This window comes from Nicotiana tomentosiformis, chromosome 5, assembly GCF_000390325.3.
Source record: "Nicotiana tomentosiformis chromosome 5, ASM39032v3, whole genome shotgun sequence".
Taxonomy (NCBI): domain Eukaryota; kingdom Viridiplantae; phylum Streptophyta; class Magnoliopsida; order Solanales; family Solanaceae; genus Nicotiana; species Nicotiana tomentosiformis.
Window position 1 is genome coordinate 22571029 of NC_090816.1, and position 23785 is coordinate 22594813.

At 37.0% G+C, this 23785-nt stretch overlaps 1 protein-coding gene across 2 annotated transcripts; it reads right to left on the minus strand.

Annotated features, from left to right (window-relative positions):
- Positions 1–8446: 8446 nt before the first annotated feature.
- LOC104115058 (deaminated glutathione amidase, chloroplastic/cytosolic) lies at positions 8447–19471 on the minus strand. 2 transcript variants are annotated; one of them, XM_033660991.2, is made up of 10 exons: positions 19251–19381; positions 16825–17123; positions 14896–15032; positions 14466–14594; positions 13450–13508; positions 12949–13061; positions 12781–12873; positions 10032–10134; positions 9015–9097; positions 8447–8735 (listed from the first exon to the last, which is right to left on the minus strand). In XM_033660991.2, the coding sequence occupies exons 3-10, from the start codon at positions 14919–14921 to the stop codon at positions 8697–8699; spliced, it is 645 nt and encodes a 214-aa protein (XP_033516882.1). In that variant the 5' UTR covers positions 14922–15032; positions 16825–17123; positions 19251–19381; the 3' UTR covers positions 8447–8696. The 2 variants fall into 2 exon arrangements, with proteins under 2 accessions (XP_033516882.1, XP_009623924.1); XM_009625629.4 differs by lacking the exon at positions 16825–17123 and having other exon boundaries at positions 19251–19471.
- Between the last annotated feature and the right edge of the window lie 4314 nt (positions 19472–23785).

The following is a 23785-nucleotide window of genomic DNA, read 5'->3' on the forward strand; positions in this document are numbered from 1 at the left end:
CCACTAATTCCCCCTACTCCTGGGTTACCTTTAGCTACCCCATCTGTATTTAGCTTGTAGTGACTCCATTCTTTGTGCTTGCTACTATGTAGAATTCAATGGCTTTAGTAATGGTGTTCACAGTGTTTATGGGATGTTTCCTATTGTTGAATAAGTTATAGTTTCTTGTTAACCAAATATGCCAAAAGCAGAAGGGAAGGATAACCTCCCAGGAGATAGTATTATTAAAAGGCGTTTTCCTAAGTTTGTTCCATGTATGGCCCAAAGTTGGGTTGTGAAGTTTGGGTTCATTTGCTGGCTTTCATCTGTGTCTTTTGAGGTTAGATCATGTCAGAACAATATGGCATTTGGACAATCAAAAAAAATATGGTTGCTTGTTTCTGGAATTGAGGAGCAGAAACAACAGGCAGGGTTACAGTTAACCCCAATTCTGTGCAGGAAAGCTCCAGTTGAAAGCCTTTCATGAGATAACAACCAGATGAAAGTTTTGATTTTATTGGATACCCGTAACTTGCATAGCCAACCGAAATTATCCCCATCCCCATTCTTGAAAGGCTTACCATTGTTGCTAAGGAATGTGTAGGCTGATTTGGTAGTAAAGATGCCATTTTGTGTCAGACCCCAAATCAGCATGTCTTCCTTGACAGTGTTTGTAGGGATGAAGGTGGATTTGATCAAGTTCATGATACTATCAGGGAGATTGAGGGAGATGGAAGGGGTATTTCATTCTCCATAATTATAGATAGTATCCACCTTGGCATTAAGGTCATTGTGAGTCAGAGGACCCTCAATCATGTCCCTGATGGCTGAATTGTATGGTATCCATGCATCATTAAGGAAGCTTACCCCGTTTCCTTCATGAACAACCCATTTGTTGGCCTGCCTATATGTATCCCACCCTTTAAGGATACTCTGCCAGATTGGAGATTTTGATTTTTTTTTGTGTGATTCCAGTTACAGTGCTTGGAGATAAGGACTCTTGCTCAAAGGCAAGAGTGTTATGGAAAATTCTCAAGGCAAGGACCGCATGGAAAGCCCTGTTTTTGTAGTCCACTTTCTGCAAGCCCAACCCCCATGACATTTCTAAATAATGATTCTATCTCAGTTAACCGGATGTATTTTCTTCTTATTTAGAGTAGTTCCCCAAATGAAGTTCCTTTGTATTCTGTCTATTAGCTTGATTGTTTTGGTGGGTAGCTTGATGAATTACATGACATGGCTTGGTATACTACTAAGGGAAGCTTTGGCCAATGTTACTCTACTAGTCATGTTTAGATAATTTTTTTTCTAGCCAGCTTGGATTGCATATTGTCAATTATGAACTGAAAATCACTATTGGAAGGTCTTTTGTGGAATATTGGGAAGCCTAGATATTTACTAAAGGAGGTTGTAACTTGAATGGAAAGTGCACTAGTAAGATTTTTCATGGTGTCAGGTTTGCAGTTAGAGGAGAAAAGCACCCTACACTTTGTGAGGTTGATCTTTTGCCCATATGCTTTATTGAAAGACTGCAAAATGATGGTGATTTTGCTGCAGTTTCTGATGTTAGCCTTTGCAAAAAAGGTCAGGTCATCAGCAAAGAAAATATGGGATATCTTGGGGCCAATTCTACTGATGTTGATTGAAAGCCATTGCTTATCATAGACTGCAATGTCAATTAGCCTAGAGAGTCTCTCCATGCACATGATGGATAAATATGGAGAGATAAGGTCTCCTTGTCTAATTCCCCTGGTTGGTTTGAAGGTGTCAGTTTTGCCACCATTCACTAATATAAAGATAGAGGAGGAACTGATACATGATAGGATTAGCATTGTTAGTCCAGGTGGGAAATTGAAAGCCTAGAGAGTGTCTCTAATGAAAGACCACTCCAGCATGTAAAAGGCTTTCTCCAAATCTATTTTGAGGATCATGTTAACCTGATTTCCTCTCATCTTGCAAAAGTGAGTGATGTATTCTTGGACAATAATGACATTATCAAAGGCCCTTCAATTGGATAAGAAGTTATCCTGGCTAAGGCCAATTATGTCAGGGATGGGGGTTAATCCTATTTACAATGACCTTTATGACAATTTTGGATATGGTATTGTAGAGGCCTATGGGTCTGATGTTTTTGATCATAGTGGCATGAGGGAACTTAGGGATGAGACAGAGAAGGGTCTTATTCATGGCATCATGTATAGTGTGGGTGGCAAAACATGAGTTACAGAAATCAATCAATGACTTCCCCACTATGTGCTAGTACTTTTTGTAGAAGAAGGGATGCAAGCCATCTGGCCCAGGAGCTTTGAAAGGCTTGAAGGAGAAATGACCATTTTAATCTCACTTTCCCTTAAAGGTGTGTCCAGGTTGTCCCTTTGAGAGTTGTAAAGTATGTGAGACTGACCAACTGGACTGGTTGTTTGGAGATGGGCTTGAGTGTGGGATGAGGTGTAGAGGGACCTGAAATAGTTCAGGAAGGATTCTTTGATTTCTTCATGCTCATATTGCCAATTTTCAGGTTCATATTTTAAGGACAAGATTTTGTTTCTCCTCTTCCTATTGAGAGTAGAAGTGTGAAAGAACCTAGTGTTGGCATTACCCTCAGTTAGCTAGTTGACTCTTGATTTTAGTTTCCTGAAATCTTCCTCATTTTTGAGGATAAAGTCAAGCTCATTAATTAGTCTGCCTTCTAGGTTCAAGAGAAAGTCACTAAACTGGTAGTTTGGTGAATTTTGGATTATAGCTATTCTGGCCATATTCTTCTCTTCTTTTGGAATATGTTGCCAAAGGTATGTCTATTCCACTAAGTGATTATGTTTTTAAAGAGCTAGGTTGATTGAGTTAGATGAGAGTTAGGAGGGAATGTCTCAGTGTTGAGATTGGGGAAAGTTGGATGGATAGTCCACATAGATTCAAACCTAAAGGGTTTATTAGAGGTATTGACATATTCCCCCTTTAGCCTTATTAGCAATGGGCAGTGATCAGAGTGGGTCCTAGGTAGGTGGGATACACATGCCTCAGGGTATTGAGATATCCAGCAGTCATTAGCAAAATATATATCAATTCTCTCTAGGATTAGACTGCTCCTATTTTTATATCTTTTGTTAGTCCATGTGTATTTACTACCCTTGTAACCTAGGTCTACCAGTTTACATTCATTGAGACTGTTCCAGAAGAGATTACTTCTGTTAGGGTTGATGGTATTACTCCCAAACTTATCCCTAGCTTTCAAGACTTCATTAAAGTCACCTCATATAAATCAATTCCCAGAAAAATTCCTCGAGATAACAACTAAGTCTTCCCACAACAGTTTCCTATCAGTTAACAAATTGCTAGCATAAATTGCTGAAAATAGTCGGGGAATATGAGAGGGCAATATCTTAACTATGGCATACACACCTTGGAGAGTAGTAGACACCTCATCAATTTGCACAGAATCTGCCTTCCACATCATGACAATCCCTCTAGAAAGGCCCATTGTTGGGAACTGAATTAGCATGTCAAAATGCATTTCTTCAGCCAGCTTCTTGTGATCAGCCATTCTAGTTTCTAACAGCACCAACATGACTGGTTTATGCATTTGAACCATGGCTAGACAATGCCTTCTGACCTCAGCATTGTCCCTACCCTTAATATTTCATATGATGTAATTTATGAGGGGGTGGGTTTGGTTGGGGATTCTGTTCTCTGTGCCTTCTCTGTCCCCTGAGAAGGCATCACTAATTTCCTCTTCTCCTGGTTTTTCATACTTAGAATAGGGTTTAATGTCAACAGAGGCTTGATCACACCTTGACTTTGATGAGATCCCTGACCCACTCCACACTTGGTAAAGGTCCCGGGGAACAGAAGAACTAGGATCTCGCTGCTCTCTACACTGAATTCTATCGCCCTAACAGAGTCTATTAGGAGTGAGTCCATTCGTAGTGGTCCATAGACTTTCTATTCCACTTCCTTGGTTGTTTTTCCCTTTAATATTTCCAGCGCCCAGTTGATTTCTTTTGTTAAGTTCCCTAGTAGTGGTGTTTGACTCTTCGTGTTGGAGTTGAAAAAGATGGTACTTGTTGGGATGGTGGTTGGATAGTCACAAATTGAGGATTTGTCGTTGGGTCTTCCGTTGCTAGGTCTGGGAAGAAGGGGATCGATTGGAAGACTTGAGATATCAAGATATTGATCATTGGGGGTTCTATAATGGGATGCATGTTGCCATTGAGAGTCATCGATTGTCAGAGATTTGGGCCAAAGGCTGCCAAGGCCTTGTTCAAGGCTTCCACTGTTACCCTCACTAAATGAGCATGGTTTTGGATGATTAGGGCCCTTGGCTGGTTCCCTAGTTGGAAATTGTAGTCTAGTCCTTGTCCTTGTAGCGCCAGTTCCAGTCACGACGCCGGTATGTGGTCTGACGACAAACGGAGGGAGGTCACGATGGTGGGTGGTTGTTGGGGGTTTTTCATTTTTGTGTTTCTTAGCCTTGCCTCTTTGGGTAAAATTGGGATTAGGTTAGGCGTTTGGTACATAATGTGGTAATTAGGATTACATGTCAAATCAGACCCAACAATTTGAGCCTTGGTATTTGCATCTAATCCGTGGATTTGGAATTAATTGTGAATATGTTTGAGTGAACGGAAAGTGTCATATCACCTTAGTTTGGGTGATTTCTCAGGCAAGGCACTTGAGTATCCATGGATTATGGTAAAGGTATTCCTGCAGATTTCTATGATAGGGGATGAGTAGGGCACATGTAGGTACTGAGGTGGGGATAATCATTTGGGCTAGAACACTCCGATTGGGGATGGTCCCTGGTAGTGGATTTGGTTGGGAGGTGGTGACCCAATCCATCTTTGCATGTAGGCCAATACCCGATTTTGGGTTTGTGATGGGGGCCTCATTGTGTACAACTTGGGCTTGGGTGAGGCCATTAGTTGTTTCCATGCCTGCTTCTTCAGACCCCGGTCCCGCTTTCCTCTTTGCGTTGCACTTGGGCTGAGACTTTGTGGGGTGGGCTCTCATAGTTTGGGAATTGGATTTGTGCTTATTAGTAAGATTAATGGGACGATTAGGATTAGTAGCCCGGTTAATATTAGATTTAGAATTGTATTGAAAAGTTTGTGTTTTCAGAAACTTACTAGAATTTGCATTGAACATTTTCACATGTATCTTTTTTTATCTTTATTCAGAATGGTTTGCAATTCCTGCTTCATTGCTGCGTGCCTGCATGGATTGTTGATTTGCTTTCCTTCTTCATGGGAAGGTTACCGTTTTTCATTCGTCTTTGTCTTCTTTAGGACTACACGCTTTAGAGCATTCTGGGACTTCTTGTGATGGTGTTGTCCTTTCTTGCTTGTACGTGCAAGATTTAGAAGTGTGTCATTCTACCACAACCTTTACATAAGGTTCCTTCCCTTTCATAGATCATTGCATGCTTATGGTCCCCAATAGTGAATGATGCTTCCACCAGAATCTCAAGTGGAACTTGGATACATATGCGTGCATACCTACCCCTCAGAGTGGAGAATGTGCAGGTATCAATTTTAAGTAATTTGCCAAGCTTTAGGCCTACCTTTTCCAGAATTTCTTTATCATAAAAATTTGTTGGCAACTGTGGTAGGCGAATCTAGATTGTAGTGGAAGATAGGGTAGCTTCCTATGGAATGAACTTTGGTGGTTCCCATTTATGTACTGATAGGAAGTTTCCATAGATAATCCGTGGACCCAGGTGTCGAGTCTTAGCGATGTTTTCCTCCAAACTAAACTTGACTATGAAGAAGTCTCATCCTAAGTCAATCAAGATTAACTGTTTAGATGGTTTACAGAGGCCAATTAGTTTAGATCGGAAATAATGGTGGGCATTCTACGACCAAAGACCTTTATGATTATTGAAAATCACCACGGATGGTATAAACGTTTCTTGTTTTCCTAGGATAAGGCTATTGGACTATCAATTCCTTTATCCCTATCATCTTTGTTGTTTGGGGGGGGGGGGGGAGAGTCTCCTTCATAATACTCAGCTTGATTTGTTGCTTTTTATCTAGTAACATTTCTTTGTAAGAGTGCATTGTGGTTTCTTCCACGCCCATTTGATTAGTTTTATCCGGTGGTTCCGGTGGTTCCGGCGGGATAATTTATGCATATTAAATTCATTGATCTAAGTGTAGACCACTTCTTCGTTGCTAAGATATAGATTTGCTTAGATTTTGTAATACAAGTGAAAGAACGATAAATTTTTCTTTACAGAGGTGCAGAAAGGAAAAAGAAATTAATAAAAAGAGCTTTGGCTTATTTGGGGCCGCATTTTATAATCAAGTTGCATAATATACCGAATCCATTACTGACTTTACTACATCGATTAGGTGAAAGAGTAAGGCAATTTTTTTTTTTTTGATACAAGAAATATAGTTATATACTTTATTGTCCCAGCCATGTACTTTTTGGCCATAATGATGAAGTACTCTCTTAGTCTAGAGTTGATCGATTAATCCCTTCTAAATATACTTAGAGAAAAAGAGAAAAAAATCCTATCATATCCTTATATCGATGAGGGGTGGCAAATGGGCGAGTCGAGTCGAATATGGACGGGTCAAAAATAGATAAAATATCCGACCTGACCCATATTTAATACGGATAAAAATGAATTAACTGACGGATAATATCCATATTATCTATGACTTCTTGAATATGATTACTTTTGAGAGAATTTCTTGTCTCCCAAACTTGAGGAACCCCCAATTTGAGTATTTGCAAATGTAAAAGTTAAACCCATTGGTTATTTATTTTTGGCAAAATACATAAGTTAGCCCCTGAACTATGGACCAAATCTCTGTTACACACTTTCTGACCACGAAAATTATACAACACACTCAACCTTTCGAAAGTGTATCAAAGACACCCCACTTTTTCCTTGACCATTTGTCAAAACACGTGTGATGTCATGCACCAATAAAATCATGATACGTGTGTTTATTTTTATTAGAAAATAAAATACTTAAAATTATCCTGAACCCTTCTCTTTTCCATCTCCTTTTGTCCTCCCTTGCATCTCCATTGATGCCGACTGTACTAGAACCACCACCTTCCGATTTCAAACCAAAAATTAGGAGCCCAATTAGATTTAGTCCCAAATTTTAGACTTTAAATTCAAATCTAACACACAAAAAAAAAAAAAAAAAAAAAACCAAAACTCCAAACCAGAAAAGATGTTATGGCTGCCCGATTCACCGACATCCTCTCCGACCAGCAAACCACCCAATTAATAATTTTCTTGACAAAAGTCACTGATGTTGACTTTTGGCGATAGAGGGTGGATTTAGGTGTAACTATTAGCTGCAAAATGAAAAACCCATAACTAAGAACACCAAAACTACCCTATACAAACTAACACTTTAAATGATGGTTCTGCCATGGATGAAGCTAAAAGCTAAAATAATTATACGGATGTAGAGAATTAGGAAGAAGCAGCTGATTATATATTGTGTGTAGAAGAGGAAGATGAAGAATCCTGAGTTGGAAACTGTTTGATAAAGCAAGAGAGCCATAAAAATCAGGGGATCCACCGATCAGTGGACTTAGTAGGATACTATGTCCCTTCGCCGGCAACAAGGTACAGAAGATGATTAAAAAAGAAAGAAAATGAAAAGGCTATGCACGTAGGCTCCAAAAAAGGCTTTAGAAACAAAATAATTTACTATTCACTCGCCTCTTCTGAGTGTAAAATACTCGCGTGCCACGTAACTAAACAGGTGTGTACCAGACACACTCTGAAAAAATTGAGTGTGTAAAATAATTTGTGATCAGAAAGTGTGTAACAGGGATTTGGTCTATAGTTTAGGGGGTAACTTATGTATTTTGCCTTTATTTTTTTAGCGGATAAGTTGGTGACGTCCCTCGATATTCTGACTTCCCTTGATGGCCTTTATATGCCAAATTATTGATACAAATGACTCATTAGAACTGACAACTTAAATTTTCAACGGCAGCCACTTGTTGCTAATAAGGCGCTGTTTGCGATGCTCAATTTCTCCACTATCTTCCGATGTTATTACTGCTTTACTTGGTTGACATAACTTGGAGACAAGCCCCGTCACTGCTATAATATACAACCATAATAACAAGAACGGGCAGTTATTCATATTTGCATGGCCAGAATTATCCTATACATGTGCTGGCGGGAGACAACAATTACCCAATGTAATAGTCGATGTAAATGCAAGCGGACTCAAAGTTAAGTTTCTCAAATGTATAAATTATAAAACTTCGACAAATGCTAAAGTTCGTACAGTTTGAAAATGTTATTGAACATATCACTCTGATAAGTGGGGGGTTTCTTTCTTTTCCCCTCCAAACAAAATAACAAAAGAGACGTTATGACCCTACCATACATGCTCAGTTTCTCTATACTACTAGCTTTGCAAGTATATTTCCTTTTCCCCTCGAGTACGTATTAGGTGCACAAGATCTAGGGTCAGCACTGCAATAGTTGTTATGTCCCGCGGGCATGAATATAAATGAAAAGGAAGGATAACTTTAATTCATAATGGAGACATGAAAAACTTCAGCATTAGTAGCTGCTACTGGTAGACAAGGGATATTACGTCTAATGTACATGTACATATGTTATGAACCACATGACCAGTGCTCCCTGTAAGCAGCTTATATGAACGGACCAGAGTTTGGCGGCAATATTTGGTTGAATACAACAACTATAGAATGACATACCCGCTAACTCAAGGATGCTGATTCCAGAATTCAGCAGGCTTGCGATGCTGAAAAAGGAAAAGATTTGAAGCTATGTGAAAGGAAGAATAACGAATTACTCGTGTTTTAATGACAAAAAATGAGTTGTGATAGACATGCACAAATAGAGATGAAAACGGGAAACTCCAAATTGAACGATTAAAGTTAATGAAGTCCAAAAGAAACACAGAATCAAGTCCAAAAGAAACACAGATAAATATATTGCAAAAGAAGAAAACATCTTGTATTTCTGCAAATGGATGAAAACAAATATCAATACCTGATATACAGTAGCAAACTTTTCTTACCTTAGACACTGGCATCTTTGCTCGGACTGAATCTATTAATGAGAAGTCAATATCTGCAACAGTAATACCTGTTGACCATCGATCTGAAGCCGAAACAAAATGAATTTGTCAATGGAGTATACTTGATTCTCTGACTGTTGTGAACAAAAGCATTAAGGAAAAGCATGTCATTAAAGAAAGAAGGCAGAAGATGGATTTACCAGCTTAGTGCTTTTATCACCATGAAAAAAAAAGGAATTTTCCTTTTCAAAATACTAAGGTGGATATGTTGGAGCTATCGTCAAACCATACACCATTCAGAAGTGTAATCAACAAAAAGAACTTGGTAATCTAACTCCAGTGCATTGTCTATTCTTCATTCCTCATATAAGACCGTTTAGTCGAAACAGATCCACAAGTTCGATTATGCACTCCATTTTCAGCCAATAAAGGCAGTGGCCATCAGCGTTCACGCGTAGTTGCAACTTGCATCATATGTGATGCATAGAGTAATTACCCATCAATGTTGTTAACCTAAGCAAACCTTCCACGCACCATATTTTGCTATGAAGCAAAAAACTTAATGAGGTTCCCTCGTAATTCCATTAGACTTCCAGAACTTATAAACATAGGCGCTAAAAGCTTCACATTAAAAACTAGACTTCGAAGAGGAGGGCAGGGGGGACAAGAGTAAAGAAATACAAAGAAGAATAAGTTTCAAAATTACAAGCCATCAGGAAAAAAAAGTTTCAAAATTACATGTTACAGGTGTTATTCCTATAACGCGGATAACAATGTTAACAATATACCTGAAGCAACTATCTAAAAGAAATGGTCCGTGAATACAATAAGAATTTCCAAGAAAGTCCAACTGGTGAAGCCAAAACCATCAGCAAAAACTTGATCATAAGTTAACTTTCCCTTTTGCTATCTAAGAGCTAGTCTCTTGCTCGTGGGATAAAATCAGTGTCAAGACATTAAACAGAACAAAGAATTACAAGAAATGAGTACCTAAATAGTGATTAGATTAAGTGTTACCTGACAATTGACCAACTATTGTTCCCCATGGATCAATTATTAAGGTATCTCCATAGCTTTCCCTTTTTTCATTATGCTTCCCTGCTTGAGCAGCAGCTATGACCTGTTAAGATGTTAATCATAAGTATCCACAATGGATACAAAGTGAAGTAGCCAAAAAAAAGTATCAAAAGAGAGATTAATAACAAATAAGAATTAACTCTAGGGAGTTACTGTTCGACCATTAGGGAAGAAGGTTATGAACGCCATAAATCAAAGAAATATTGCTTTTGGAATATCTGATAATTTAACTACATCTAATGCATCACTGTCATCCCATCCAAAAGAGCTTTAACCTCTTTACTACAACCATATCCCTAAAGTTGATGGCAAATAAACTTCCACCTTCTTAGGAAGGACAAACACTACCAATAAATCTAAAAAACAGCTAATGCAAAAATTAGTAAAGTTACATTTCCTGCGTTTATTGCACATAATTCACCAATTTGAAGAATGCCTTTCAAGACTACAAAGGACTATGAATATTCAAGCTAATATGAACCTCAGACCATGCAAAATCTCATCATTTTGATGTGTTTTGGTGCTCTAAATGAAAATTACAATGTACAAGCTCTAGGAAGTTGTGCTTGCATGAAATGAGTGACAAACTTTCCAACTGAAACAACACAAAACTTGCTGAGCTTCAGAAATTTAAGATTTGAAAACGGTACACTTGAAAGGTGACTAAAGAATAAGCTTCTAAAACTCAGTGCCGCATAGATAGTGAAGAAAATTGGAAGTTCAGAGCCCCCCTACCCATCTAAATGATAATGGCAGCATTGCTTCAGACTATCTCCCCCTGTCCTCCCACCCAAAAAAAAAAAAGAAAAAAAAGAAAAAGAAAACAGAACTGCTTCTGACAATACAGGATTCAGAATTCCTGTTTTTCACAAAATTTTAAAATTAAAAGTTCCCCTTAAGTCATTAACAGAGAGCCAAAGTAGGGCTACTGAAAATCCTGCAGCTGCATAGAGCAGGATTTAAACAGCATGAAACTGGTTAGATCACCATCTGACATATCAATGTTAAGCCTAGCAGTTCTCTTTAATAAGTGTATGTTGTTCATCACAATCAGCATCAAGTGAGTGCTGTGGGGTGATAAGCTACAAAGCAAAAGCTAAGTCCATTTACTGCAGTAACGTGTAGCACTTATAAAAAAGTTAAAAGATTAGTCAGAGAATTCCTCAGAACTACCTGCATCATCAGAGAAGAAAAGAATCGTAGAGATAGAAATTTAGAGATGAGAACTAGAGACTCTTTTCTCAGGAAGCATTCAAATTGAAATACCAAGAAGTCTACAACCACAGTAAGACAAAGAAGAAAAGGGTTTTTTATAAGGCAATAATTAATTGATGTTGTGGGATTTAAGTCCTAAATTACTAGTAGTATACAAGAAGTTGAGAGCCTACACCAAAATATTGTTCTATACAAATCTGGAAGCATTTTTTTTGGATAACCGAGAAATCCGCTATTTCCAGCTTCAAAACGTGGTTGTTGATGGGCTTGCCCCTCTACCATTCTCTATTTAAATACCAGAATTGATTCACCAGCTAAAATTCGAACTCGTGAAACGCGTTTACCACACATCCACAGTTGTACAACTTTGACTGTTGAACCAAACACTGGAGTCCTAGATATATGAAATTTATATGAACAAGACCTCATGGCACCAAATACGTACTAGAACAAAAACTAGCCTTTATATATACAAAATCATTTTTTAAACAAAATCAGGAATACATCTATACAAAATCATTTTCTGTCCCCTCAAAGGCTCTCCTTTCCCTTAAAAGTTTCCACATAAGAGGCAAAGGAGTTACATACATACACAGATACACTTCAATTTTTTTTCCTTCTCCTGAAAGCCCAACCGAACATCACATCGACACTGCACATTGTATCTTGAGCAGATTTAGGACGTCTACCATAGTTGACTTGCAACCTCGCAATTTATTAATGGGGATCCATGTCTCCCCGGAATGTTTGCACATGTAGTACTAGCTGACGTATGTTATCTTACTTCTCAGATTTTCAGCTATGAGAATGTGCCCCCAAACCAAGTGAAAAAACATAATGAAGAAACAAAGCACCCTTGAAATTCCTCCACTGAATATTAGACTCCTTTCTTAGATGACTTTAATGTTTAACCAAGAAATTTCTAACTAACGCTCTCACCAGAAATGTTAAAATTAAAATTCAAAGCATTATTCTTAGGACAACATTAACATTGTCCACCAATTCATGCAATCAAAGTAGCATCTAAAGTCTGCCTGTTCCCAACAAATTCACTTTGGCTCAGAGATTGTCCCCATTCAAAACAGTACATCCTACGAAGGAGACTATGGACAAAATTTTGTAAACAGATTCGGCCTCTAGTATTGTTTAAAGGCACTTCACACATTCATCCAAACTTTCTTTTGATGCTTTGTGAATTCTGGAGGATATTTACGAAAACTTTGAAAAGAAAGGGAACTGATTGATCATGATACTCTTATCAGGAACAACAATTCAGCTAGATTAACCAGCAAAAAGGAAGTTAAATCGTCAATCCAAGGAAAGAAAATTGAATGGTTGCACGTGATGACACAACAAATTGTTTGATTCCGTGAGTTTTAAGATTGCCTAACTAAATATTTGCAAATGTCATGAACAACCAAATGGTGCTAAAACGAAAAGGTCAGATTTGAAGTAATACAGATAATGACCATACATAACACTGTGTTTCAATTGCACGAGCGCGGAGAAGAATCTCCCAATGTGCCTGACCAGTCACCGTTGTGAAAGCAGCAGGCACTAACAAAACCTGAAACCATATGAAAGTCTTTTCACTAACAATTTTCTTTTGGACAAAGAGAAACAAGAGGGTAACCTGTAATACCTGTGCATCATGATTGAACCTAAGTTGTTGATACACCTCAGGGAATCTTAAGTCGTAACAAACAGTGAGACCCAGACGGCCGAAGGGGCTGTCCACCACAACAATATCCTTCCCTATGAAGATTAGTCAGTAGGAATTGATAAGGAAAAAGAATGTAATATGCCGATTATTAAATTCTAAGACATGATTAATTAGAAGAAACGACCAATAGAATGTACCAGTGCCAAGCAACTTTTAAGACAAGGAAAACGCTACAATAATAAATTTAAGAAGAAAGTTCATGTTTCAATTTGGTCCACTGATACTGATCTATCAAAAGTTTCTGCAAACCCTAATGGTAAAAATTGCACATCTTTTTGTTGCATATGGTTCAATAAAACCCATTAAGAACAACTACTACTCAGAAAGTTTTTCTCATACAAGGAAACAATTTTCAAGAAGCTAAGTCCAGTCATTGTCTAAGGGAAATAAATGTTAGCACGGTCATATTGAGTTTCCTACCAGCTTCAGTGAAACTACTCTCTTTATAAACTGCACCTCCAGGAACATCCACATCAAACCTATAAATACAGCAGAAACCACAATTAGTGTTCCAGGTTAGATCAAGGAGCAACAAGGGGTCATATTGCGTTCAGATTGTTTCACAGTGACTCATATACCGAAATTTGGAAAAACACACCTAACAGAATAGGACTTAAATATACTTTCATCGCCTGCAAAGCCCTTCATGGGTCATTAAGTTCACATCCTTTTTTGAATAGTTAACTGCTTAGCAAATACATCATCCTATTTGTTTATCATACCTTGTCTCACAATTACCAGACGAAAGTTTGTCCTCTACATATTTTTTTTCCCCGGAAAGTTTGTCCTTTAAATAATTAGTCAAATGTTTTACATAACAAATACATAATAAGTGCTCTTACTGTGGTAGATAACAGTAGGCATATAGAAACACATATTCCATTTCAAAGTACTATAAAAAAAAAAAGGAGATACAAAGTTAAACAGTACTTGGATATCCTAACTGACTATATGCATGTTAGCATTCTTTATTCACAGAACACACATACTTCAATAACTCAACATTTAGAAAATGATGCTATAATTTAATTTATCAAGGGCTTCATATTTCTAAAAAAACAAATGATATCTGGTGTTTTTAATAGAGTAGTAAATTGTTCAACGCCCACAGAATATGACATAAGACATGTAGCTCTTTAATGGTGTTGTAGGGTTGCCTGGATAGTAAGCAACTTTAATTGTCCTGCATTATGTCATAAATTGGTAAACCTGTTCTAACAAAACCCATTAATTCTCTGTCACTCATATTACACTCACATGGTATGTCTAACATTATTTCTTGTCTTACCACCTCACATTAGAAACACAAGGTAATGACTAATGATCAAAACAGAAACACAATATTGTTTCATTACAAACAGTATGAAAGTATTGAATTAACTTAAGTATGACAACCTTAGTCCAATGTCCAACAAAGTCAAGTTTAAAAGTCTTACAGATGCATCTTACTGTACGTGCTCCTAATATTTCCATTATCATCAATGAGAACATGAGTGTTGCGCAAGTGTGCATCATCACTCCCTTTTTCTTGGAATCCTCCTAGCGACAACCAAATATTTGATTCCCTGCCAGTAATGGCATAAAAGATGTCATTTGACAGAATCCACTAGCACTTATTTCTAGTTCAGGAATTACTCACTAGCTATCATGGAGAGAGAGAGAGAGAGAGAGAGAGAGAGAGAGAGAGAGAGAGAGAGAAATAGATTATTAGAGTAAATCAGTATGTTTGATCACATAGTCATTAAGCATTGAAAAATGTCACAAAAAAGAGATAACAAGTTGTTAGGACAACGTGTATTAGTGCTTCTAAAAACAGGATAATGTGCATTAGATGGAGAGAAGCCAACTTCTCTCTCATGGTCACACCTTGCAAGAGAACAGTAGCCTTTCATAATAGGTCCATCTAGGGTCTCAGCAATTTTAAGACTCTCTCCCTGTAGGTCTCCCACAAAAGAGAAATTTTCAGGAAAACATAGCAATTTAGCCCCTGCTGAAGCTGCTTCCTGGAATAGAAGATATGATGTAGCAAAAAATAGTGCAAGATATCAGTACCAATCAACAGTAAGTATAGAAAACAACATTTCAGAATGAAAGAGAGCGTGAACCTCTCTCCACCTTTCATGCGGGGAGGGGGGGCAGATATGTTGGTGACTTCATCACTCATGATCGCGTGCAAAATATGAAATATTATCAAAACTAAAAGAGAGTTAATTGTTCTTTAAGTTTTTTCACTTTTAGTAACGGCAAGATATATTTCTGCAACCGTGTTAGGATCGGGAACCTGGGTAGTGCGGAATATAGTCAAACAACGGTATAATGGCAATAACAAAGACAATGGAAGTTGATAACAACGACAATTAAAGTAGATAAAGAAGACACAAATTTAACGTGGTTCGGTCAAAGTAACCTACGTCCACAAGCGGAGATGAGCAATTTACTATAACAATAAGAGTATAAAAGAGAGTACAAAATTAGAGTAAACACTCTAATTAATCCCAAATACCCTAAGAGAATAACCTCACAAGATCACTCCAAAGAAAGGGTTCACACAAGTGCTTCACAACACTAACTCTCATACAAAACACTCTTAATAAAGGAGGAAAGGAAGAAACAAGAAATGAAGACTCAAGTCTTGTTGGTGTGTTTTCAAATGAGTAGAGAGTCATCATTATATATGAAAACAAGAAAGAAATGCTTGACCAACAATTGGCCACATCCTCTCAAAATACAAGGCCATTTATTTGGCCAACAAGGCCTTAAATAAAAGGCTCACAAATAAAAAACCTAAAAATAAGGCCACATTTTACAAATCTCCACCTTGGCCTAATTTTGGCTGATATAGTAAACTTGCTTCACCTTCTCCGCAAAAGCCTCAATGGACCTATGCCAACATTTAATGCCATCAAAATCAGACAAGTTGTCTAATACCGAAACTGTAGTAGGGCCTATAACAGTGGATCCCAATAAAGTATACAACGAACCAGATCTGTGTGCTTTCATGATCACAAAAGCACCTTGAAAAATTTTCAGAACTCCACCTTCACCAGTGAATTTGCACCCAGGGGATTCTAAAGTGCCCAAAGATATGTGATTTTTCTTCAACTCAGGAACATATCTAACATCGGTGAGAGTTCTCACCACATCATCGTGCATTCTGACCCGAATTGTACCTTTGCCAATAACGTTACAAGTAACATTGTTACCCAGTTGGACAACTCCACCTGCAACTGGATCATATGTAGAAAACAAGACCCTGCTAGGACACATATGATATGAACAATCGGAATCTAAAATCCACTCATTGTCTAATCTGAAACTAGTTTCAGTTGTTAAAAATATAGTTCCCTCAATCTCATCAGTTGCTACACTAGCTTCGGCGGTATCAGTATTTTTGTGCTCATTATTTCTTTCTTTATGCTTTTCTTTATTTTTCAGTTTATAGCATTCAGAGATAATATGACCTTTCTTATGACAATAGCGACACTCTAAATTATTGTATCTGGAATTGGAGTCGGATTTGCCCCTAACAAACAAGCCAACTTTCGCTTGAGTTCCACTAGCTTCCCCAGTAATATCACTATCTATCTGTTCTTTTGATTTTAAGATAGATTTAATATCCTTATAAGAGATATTATCTTTTGCATAAAGCATAGTATCTCTTATATGCTTAAAAGATGGGGGTAGAGAACAAAACAGTAACACGGCTTGATCCTCATCTTTAATTTCAACATTCTATATTACTCAAATCCATAAGAATGGAATCAAAGGTGTCAAGATGAGAGAGAATAGAGGTACCTTCACCCATACGAATTGTATAAAGCTTCTGCTTCAGGTAAAGTCTATTTTCCACCGTCCTCTTCCAAAATTTGTTGGCACTGCTATACGGGCAAGATATGCCCCATCCATCTTATGATTCTTGGAGATGGGGGTTGCGTGATGATGGCTTGTTCACCGTAAAGTCCTTCTACCAGAGTATGTTGGTGAGACAGGAGGCTACTTTCCCATACTCATCGATCTGGATTCCTAAGGCGCCCACGAAAGTGTGTTTCTTCGCGTGGCTAGCAGCGAAGGGAGTGATCTTGACATCTGAAAATCTGCGAAAGAGAGGAATTACACATGTTAGTTGGTGCTACATGTGTAAAAACTCAGGGGAAGAAGTTGATCATCTTATGCTGCATTGCCCTGTGTCCTGGGGTTTATGGAGGGCAATCCTGAATCTTTTTGGTGTTCAATGGGTGATGCCAAACACTGTAAAGGAAATGCTATATAGCTGGGCCGGTTTCCGTAGAAGAAGCAAGCAAAAGGCGTGGAAGTTCGCCCCGTTAGCTCTCATGTGGTTAGTCTGGGGAGAGAGAAATAGGAGAGTTTTTTAGGGGATTGAGTCTCCGTTTTCACATCTTAAGAATAGTCTTTTATCTTTGATCGCTTTTTGGTGCACACATGTAGCACCTACTTGTGTAGAAGATTGGGCGTCATTTGTAGAGAATCATATTCTGATGTAAATTCTCTACTTTTTATATACTTCTTGTATGCGGGAGCTTTTTTTCTCCCTTTTGATTAATACAATTTACCTTATCAAAAAAAAATAAAGGAAAAAACAAGAAATGAAGACTCAAGTCTTGTTGGTGTATTTTCAAATGAGTAGAGAGTCCTCATTATATAGGAAAACAAGAAAGAAATGCTTGACCAACAATTGGCCACATCCTCTCGAAATACAAGGCCATTTATTTGGCCAATAAGGCCTTAAATAAATGGCTCACAAATAAAAAACCTAAAAATAAGGCCACCTTTTACAAACCGCCATAATTGTTAGGAGCTGATAAAGATATTGTTCACATAAATCAGTCTGTATTGGGTCATGTGAGAAGCTTTATTTTCCACAAGAGTTAGTGCCAACTCAATGACTAGAGTGGTTGAAGTTTTCAAGTATTGAGAACACATGAATATATGAAGGAACGACTTTAAATTTCAACAAACTATACTTCTTAAGTTGAAAAAAAAATGGCTATATTCAATGCATTAGTGTTCTTTATATTCCTAACATCATTGTGAAAGCATGATGCAGTAGCGACAGCACGTCCAGAGCACACAAACCCATCTCTAAGCTTAAAAATAAAATGTATAGATGGTCCCCAAATCAATTGAGAACACATTTTGCCCCAAAACAAGTATGAATTAACTATGCTAGTTCTGCTTCGCCTAGTAGTCTTCTCAGTTCGAAAAAGTATATTTGTGATTTTGCACTGTTGGACATTCCAGTTCAATATGCCAAGTTCTAAATATCTGTAGTGTTATCAGATAAAAAGTTGGATGTAAAAGCTTGAGAAGTCCATAACGTGTCTAAATAAAAACTTGGGTCCCTCCATGTTCTTCTTCTCCTCCTCCTGCTATATAGGTTTTCCTGTTTTACTACTTTCAGCCTATACTCACAACAATTAACCATCCTTTTTCCGGACAACCCAATAGCCATTCCGTTCTGGATTTCTTTTGTGCAAATAAGGAAAAAAAAGAAGAAGGCAAAATTCCGCTTACCCCCCCCCCCCCCCCCACACACACAACTAGCTGATCCCAAATGATTTGGGATTGAAGCATAATTGATTGATTGATTGACAAGCATATACTTGTGATTCGTGAAGCATGAGTTGCTCTGGGAGGAGGAAAGTCGCTCCTAGAATATCACTAGCCTTGTAAGAATTAAACAAGAACAGAAGTCAATGGTTGACCAACATTGCCAAATCATTTTGCTCCTAAATTTAATTCTAACAAAGTTTTGCAACTTATGGATATAAACTAAACCAAAAATTAGCTCAAAATCAAGCTCCTCAGTCTCACGAAAATCAGACTGCAAATCTTAGGATTGAATACGTCTACAACAACAAAACAACAACTGCGTCTCAGTCTCAAACAAGTTGGGTCCGCTACATGAATCCTCAATTACCCTGTCACTCCATTTAAACTCATCACGTGCTAGGGTTGAATACGTCTCTCAATGAAAAATTGCTCTTGAATATTACTAGCCTTATAAGAATGAACTAAGATATACAGTCAACCATCGTTGACCAACTTCAAATATGATGACGTGTCAATGACCAATGTAAAATACAAAATTCTCTACTTGTTTTAGCAAACTAATACTGTAAATATACGTACTAATACACGGCATGTGTACATAAATATCAAATTAAAATGCGAAAAAAAATGTATGAACACGAAACACATACCTTAACGAGGCGAGAGCAAGTAGCGAAGTTAACGGCGAGATTATTAACGGACGTCATCTGAGCAGCGGCGATTCTGACGGAGTTGGCCATGGCTATGGATTTTCCGGCAGATGCCACTGTGAAGTTGTAACGGGTGCTTAATTGTGTATTCAGACAGAAATTCATCACGCTGACGTCAGCTTGTCTATTGTAAATTGACTTGTGTTTCTTCAATATTTCTGAAGCTAGACAGTAGTACCATAAAGTTTTATTTAATATTCCTTTCGTCCCAAAGAAACGGTAATGTCAAAATTTAGACATGGGTTTTATTTTTTTAAAAGGAAATATATATGTTTAAAATTGCACTTAGTACCATAAATTATTTTGATTGGTGAAAATATTTCTAAAATTGTGAAGATAAATTAGCCAAATAAAAAATAACAAAGTATTGTCGCACCTCCTTTTTCACGAGGGGATAGGGGATATGGGAGTTTTTCTAATTTAAGTGACATTATTCGAAATGGGATTATTTATTTATACAGAGTCGCCACTTGGAATAATTTATGGTATCCCAAGTCACCAGTTTATTTTAGAATCCCAAATCGAGGAAATTTGACTCTTATTTTTGGTCCGCGAACACAGAAGATCGGGTAAGGAATTCTGTTAACCTGGGAGAAGGTGTGAGGCACTCCCAAGTTCCGTGGTTTTGGCACGGTCACTTAACAATTAATACTTAGCGTAATTATCTGATTTATTACATGTTTTAAACCTATTGTGCATTTTTGTCTTTTATCGCTTTTTAATATTTATGGAACTTATTTTAACAAGTCGCGATGTCGCAAGCTCATTTGTTTTTGTACATATTGCGAATCGAGTCACGTGAAACGCACCCGCGATTTACAATATGTTTATTTTTATTATTATTCGAAGTTGAAGTCAAGTCGCGTGAAACGCGCACTTGAGTTGGGGTGTACGTATCGTGACCATGCCACAGGAAGTATACCCATAGTCACGATGATTTATTAATCGTGCCTAAAGCAACTAGCACGTGTTCATGATTTATTTTTCCTTACGGGTTTGAGATTTGTGTAAGGTCAAGAGTTATGGAAATTAATTGTGAAAAATAGGTTAGCTTTTGCTCTTACTAAATTGGGCCTGACATAAACTATTTTGGACCAGATAAATTAAATTGGATCGTTGTACAATTTGCCCTTTAAAGCCAATTAATGAGTATGCCCAGATACTAGTTCATCAAGTTACTCCCTTATCAATTAGTAAATTGCAGTAGTATATATTTCATTAAGCACAACCCAACCACCGGGCCCAATCATTATTTTTTTTTTAAGTCCAACCTTCATTTTTTAATTTCAACTAGCACACATAGATTTTATCCCCAAAGTTCAAACATTCACTACGTGTCCAAAAATTATTTTTTTATAAATCTTCATGCTAATCATCAAGAAAGTAGCAAAATTTAACAAAAGCTAATGAGACCCAACAATTAATACAAAAAAAAAATATTTCAATCTTCATGAATCTAAATAAGATCAAATTATATATTCAAGCATAATATCTTAATAAAATAATGATGAGATAAATGGACCTTTACAAGACTGTGTTGAAGCTCGGAGAATGGACAAGGATGTAAATGGAGCCTCGACCAAAATCGACAAATGGAGCTCGAACTCGACGACTCAACTTTGGAGCTGTTGTTTTCTATACAAATAGGGACTGTTTCACTGGGTTTTCGGCTTGTTTTTGTGGTGCTTTTTAGCTTGGTTTTCAGTTGGTTCGGGGATGGAGTTTAGGTGATGAATTGCTGGATTTTTTGAAAGAAAGCCGAAGAAAGAATGACACGAGTAAAAATTTCCTTATCCTAGAAGAAGAAAATAATTTTTTCTCAATTCCTTCTTTCCTATTTTTTCCTTTCTCTCCTATTTTTTCCTTTCTCTCTCTCTTTTTTTCAATCACATTTCTCTTCTATTTATAGAAAAAAAAATTCGAAATTTTCAGATTTTTATTTTTTATTTATTTTTTTATTTTTAATTAAAAAGAATTTCCACTTCCTATTTTTCTTATTTTTTTTAAAAAATAATTCCCCACTTTCCTTTACTTTTATTTTTTAATTTCTCACTTTTTTTTACTTTTAATATATTTAAAATCCCACTTTTTTACTTTTCTTTTTTTATTTTCCACTTATTTTATTTTTCTTTTTTTATTTCCCACTTACTTTTACTTTTTTTTTTTTAAAAAGTCAGATACCCTTACTTTTATTTTTTAATTCCAACTTTATTTTACTTTTTATTTTTTAAATTTCCCCATTCTTTTACTTTTATTTTTTTAATTTTCCACTTTCTTTTACTTTTTTTAATTAAACAATTTTTACCTACTTTTACTTTTAATTTTTAATTTTATATTTCTACTTTTCCTATTTTTTAATTCCCATTCGAATTTTCTTTTCTTTTTTTAAAAAAAAAATAATTTTTATTTATTTTCGGTTTTTAATTCATTTTATTTAAAAATAAAGATAAAAATAATAATAAAAATAATACTAATAGTAATAATTTACCTTTTAAATTATTAATAATTTTTTCTATATATATATGTATAAGTGTAACAAAGCTAAAAAAAAATATATTAAATTCTTAAAATATTTACATAGTAGGAGGTGATAAAAATTCAAATATAGTCAAAAATTAGGTGCTCACAGCTGCCCCTCTTTGCTTGGAAACATGAAGAGTTTTCAGGCAAAGACTAGTGAGCCACGTGACTAATTTTTGACCAAACCATTATTCAAAAGGAAAAGAAATAAAAGATAGGGTGCAACCGAGTCCTGGTTTTGGACAGCCTACATATCCCGGATTATAGGGGAATCAGGTCGCGTGTAGTTCAAGGAGAATAGTGGAATGATGAGTTAAGGAGTCGAGTGAGGTTCCGTCGAGGCTCCGGTCCACGGTCCTGCTATTATATCAAAAATAAAAATAAAAACTAAACAAGCCTATCAATTATGAGTTACAAGATTCCTATGTATGAGTCTTCAGAAACTTGATCTTGAGTCTTGACTGGTTCTTCATGCAGACTCTGATCTAAACCTTGATGCTCGCTAGCTGTAGGTTCTAGTTCATTGTTCTATAGCTTCTTCTAATCAAACTGGGACTCCAATGCTCGTGGCTTCGGTCATGTATTAGCATTCCACATCTTTTCAATTGCTTTTGCATTTTGGATTCACTTTTTTTTTTCTTTTATTCTGAATTGAGACTTCTTCTTTTGGTCATCTCGAACCCTGTGCCTCGAGGTAAAACCTACTCAGACACCAAAACAAACAATCGAACAAAATTTTTCTGCCCCAATTTGCACTAGGAAAATTTCGTGAGTTATTGTAACAAAATTATAAACTACTTCTTTATTGAAAGCAATAAAAGGTCGGGAGTGGTGTACCCTAAAAATGTCTTTTTTTTTTTTTTTGGATTGTGTTCTTTTATTGTCAAAAGGATGTCTCAACTAAGGATTGGTGTACCTTATGTTGGAAAAATGTGGCCAGGGAATGGGATACCCTATATTGGCAAAGATATCGGGGAATGGTGTACCCTGCATTTAAGATCAAATCAACTAGGGAGTAGAGACCCTATGTTGGAAAAAGTGACTAGGTAGTGGAGACCCTATGTCAAAAATAAAATCAACTAGGGAGTAGAGACCCTATGTTAGAAAAGACGACTAGGGAGTGGAGCCCCTATGTCTACAATAACATCAACTAGGGAGTGGAGATCCTATGTTGTAAAAGTGACTAGGGAGTGGAGACCCTATGTTGGAAAATAAACTAGGGAGTGGAGACCCTATATCTAAAAATCATCAACTAGGGAGTGGGGACCCTATGTTGGAAAATCATCAACTATGGAGTGGAGACCCTATATTTGAAAAGAGACTAGGGAGTGGAGACCCTATGTCTAAAATATCATCAACTAGGGAGTGGATACCCTATGTTGGAAAATCATCAACTAGAGAGTGGAGACCCTATGTTGGAAAAGAGACTAGGGAGTGGAGACCCTATGTTGGAAAAGAGACTAGGGAGTGAAGACCCTATGTCTAAAATATCAATCAACTAGGGAATGGATACCCTATGTTGGAAAAGCGACTAGGGAGTGGAGACCCTATGTCTAAAATAAAATCAACTAGGGAGTGGAGACCCTATGTTGGAAAAGACGACTAGGGAGTGGAGACCCTATGTCTAAAAATAAAATCAACTATGGAGTGGAGATCCTATATTGGAAAAGTGATAGGGAGTGGAGACCCTATGTCTAAAATTCATCAACTAGGGAGTGGAGACCTTATGTTGAAAAAGCATCAACTAGGGAGTAGAGACCCTATGTTGGAAAAGAGACTAGGGAGTGGAGACTCTATGTCTAAAATATCAATCAACTAGGGAGTGAATACCCTATGTTGGAAAAGCGACTAGAGAGTGGAGACCCTATATCTAAAATAAAATCAACTAGGGAGTGGAGACCCTATGTTGAAAAAGGCGACTAGGGAGTGGAGACCCTATATCTAAAAATAAAATC

Excerpts from the sequence above, each read along its gene's own strand:
- LOC104115058 (XM_009625629.4), bottom strand. The coding sequence starts at position 19,415 with ATGAATTTCTGTCTGAATACACAATTAAGCACCCGTTACAACTTCACA. Across the intron at positions 13,509-14,465 it reads ACGTACAGTAAGATGCATCT|GTTTGATGTGGATGTTCCTG; the intron begins GTAAGACTTTTA and ends CTGTATTTATAG. Across the intron at positions 8,736-9,014 it reads CAAAGATGCCAGTGTCTAAG|CATCGCAAGCCTGCTGAATT; the intron begins GTAAGAAAAGTT and ends TTCCTTTTTCAG.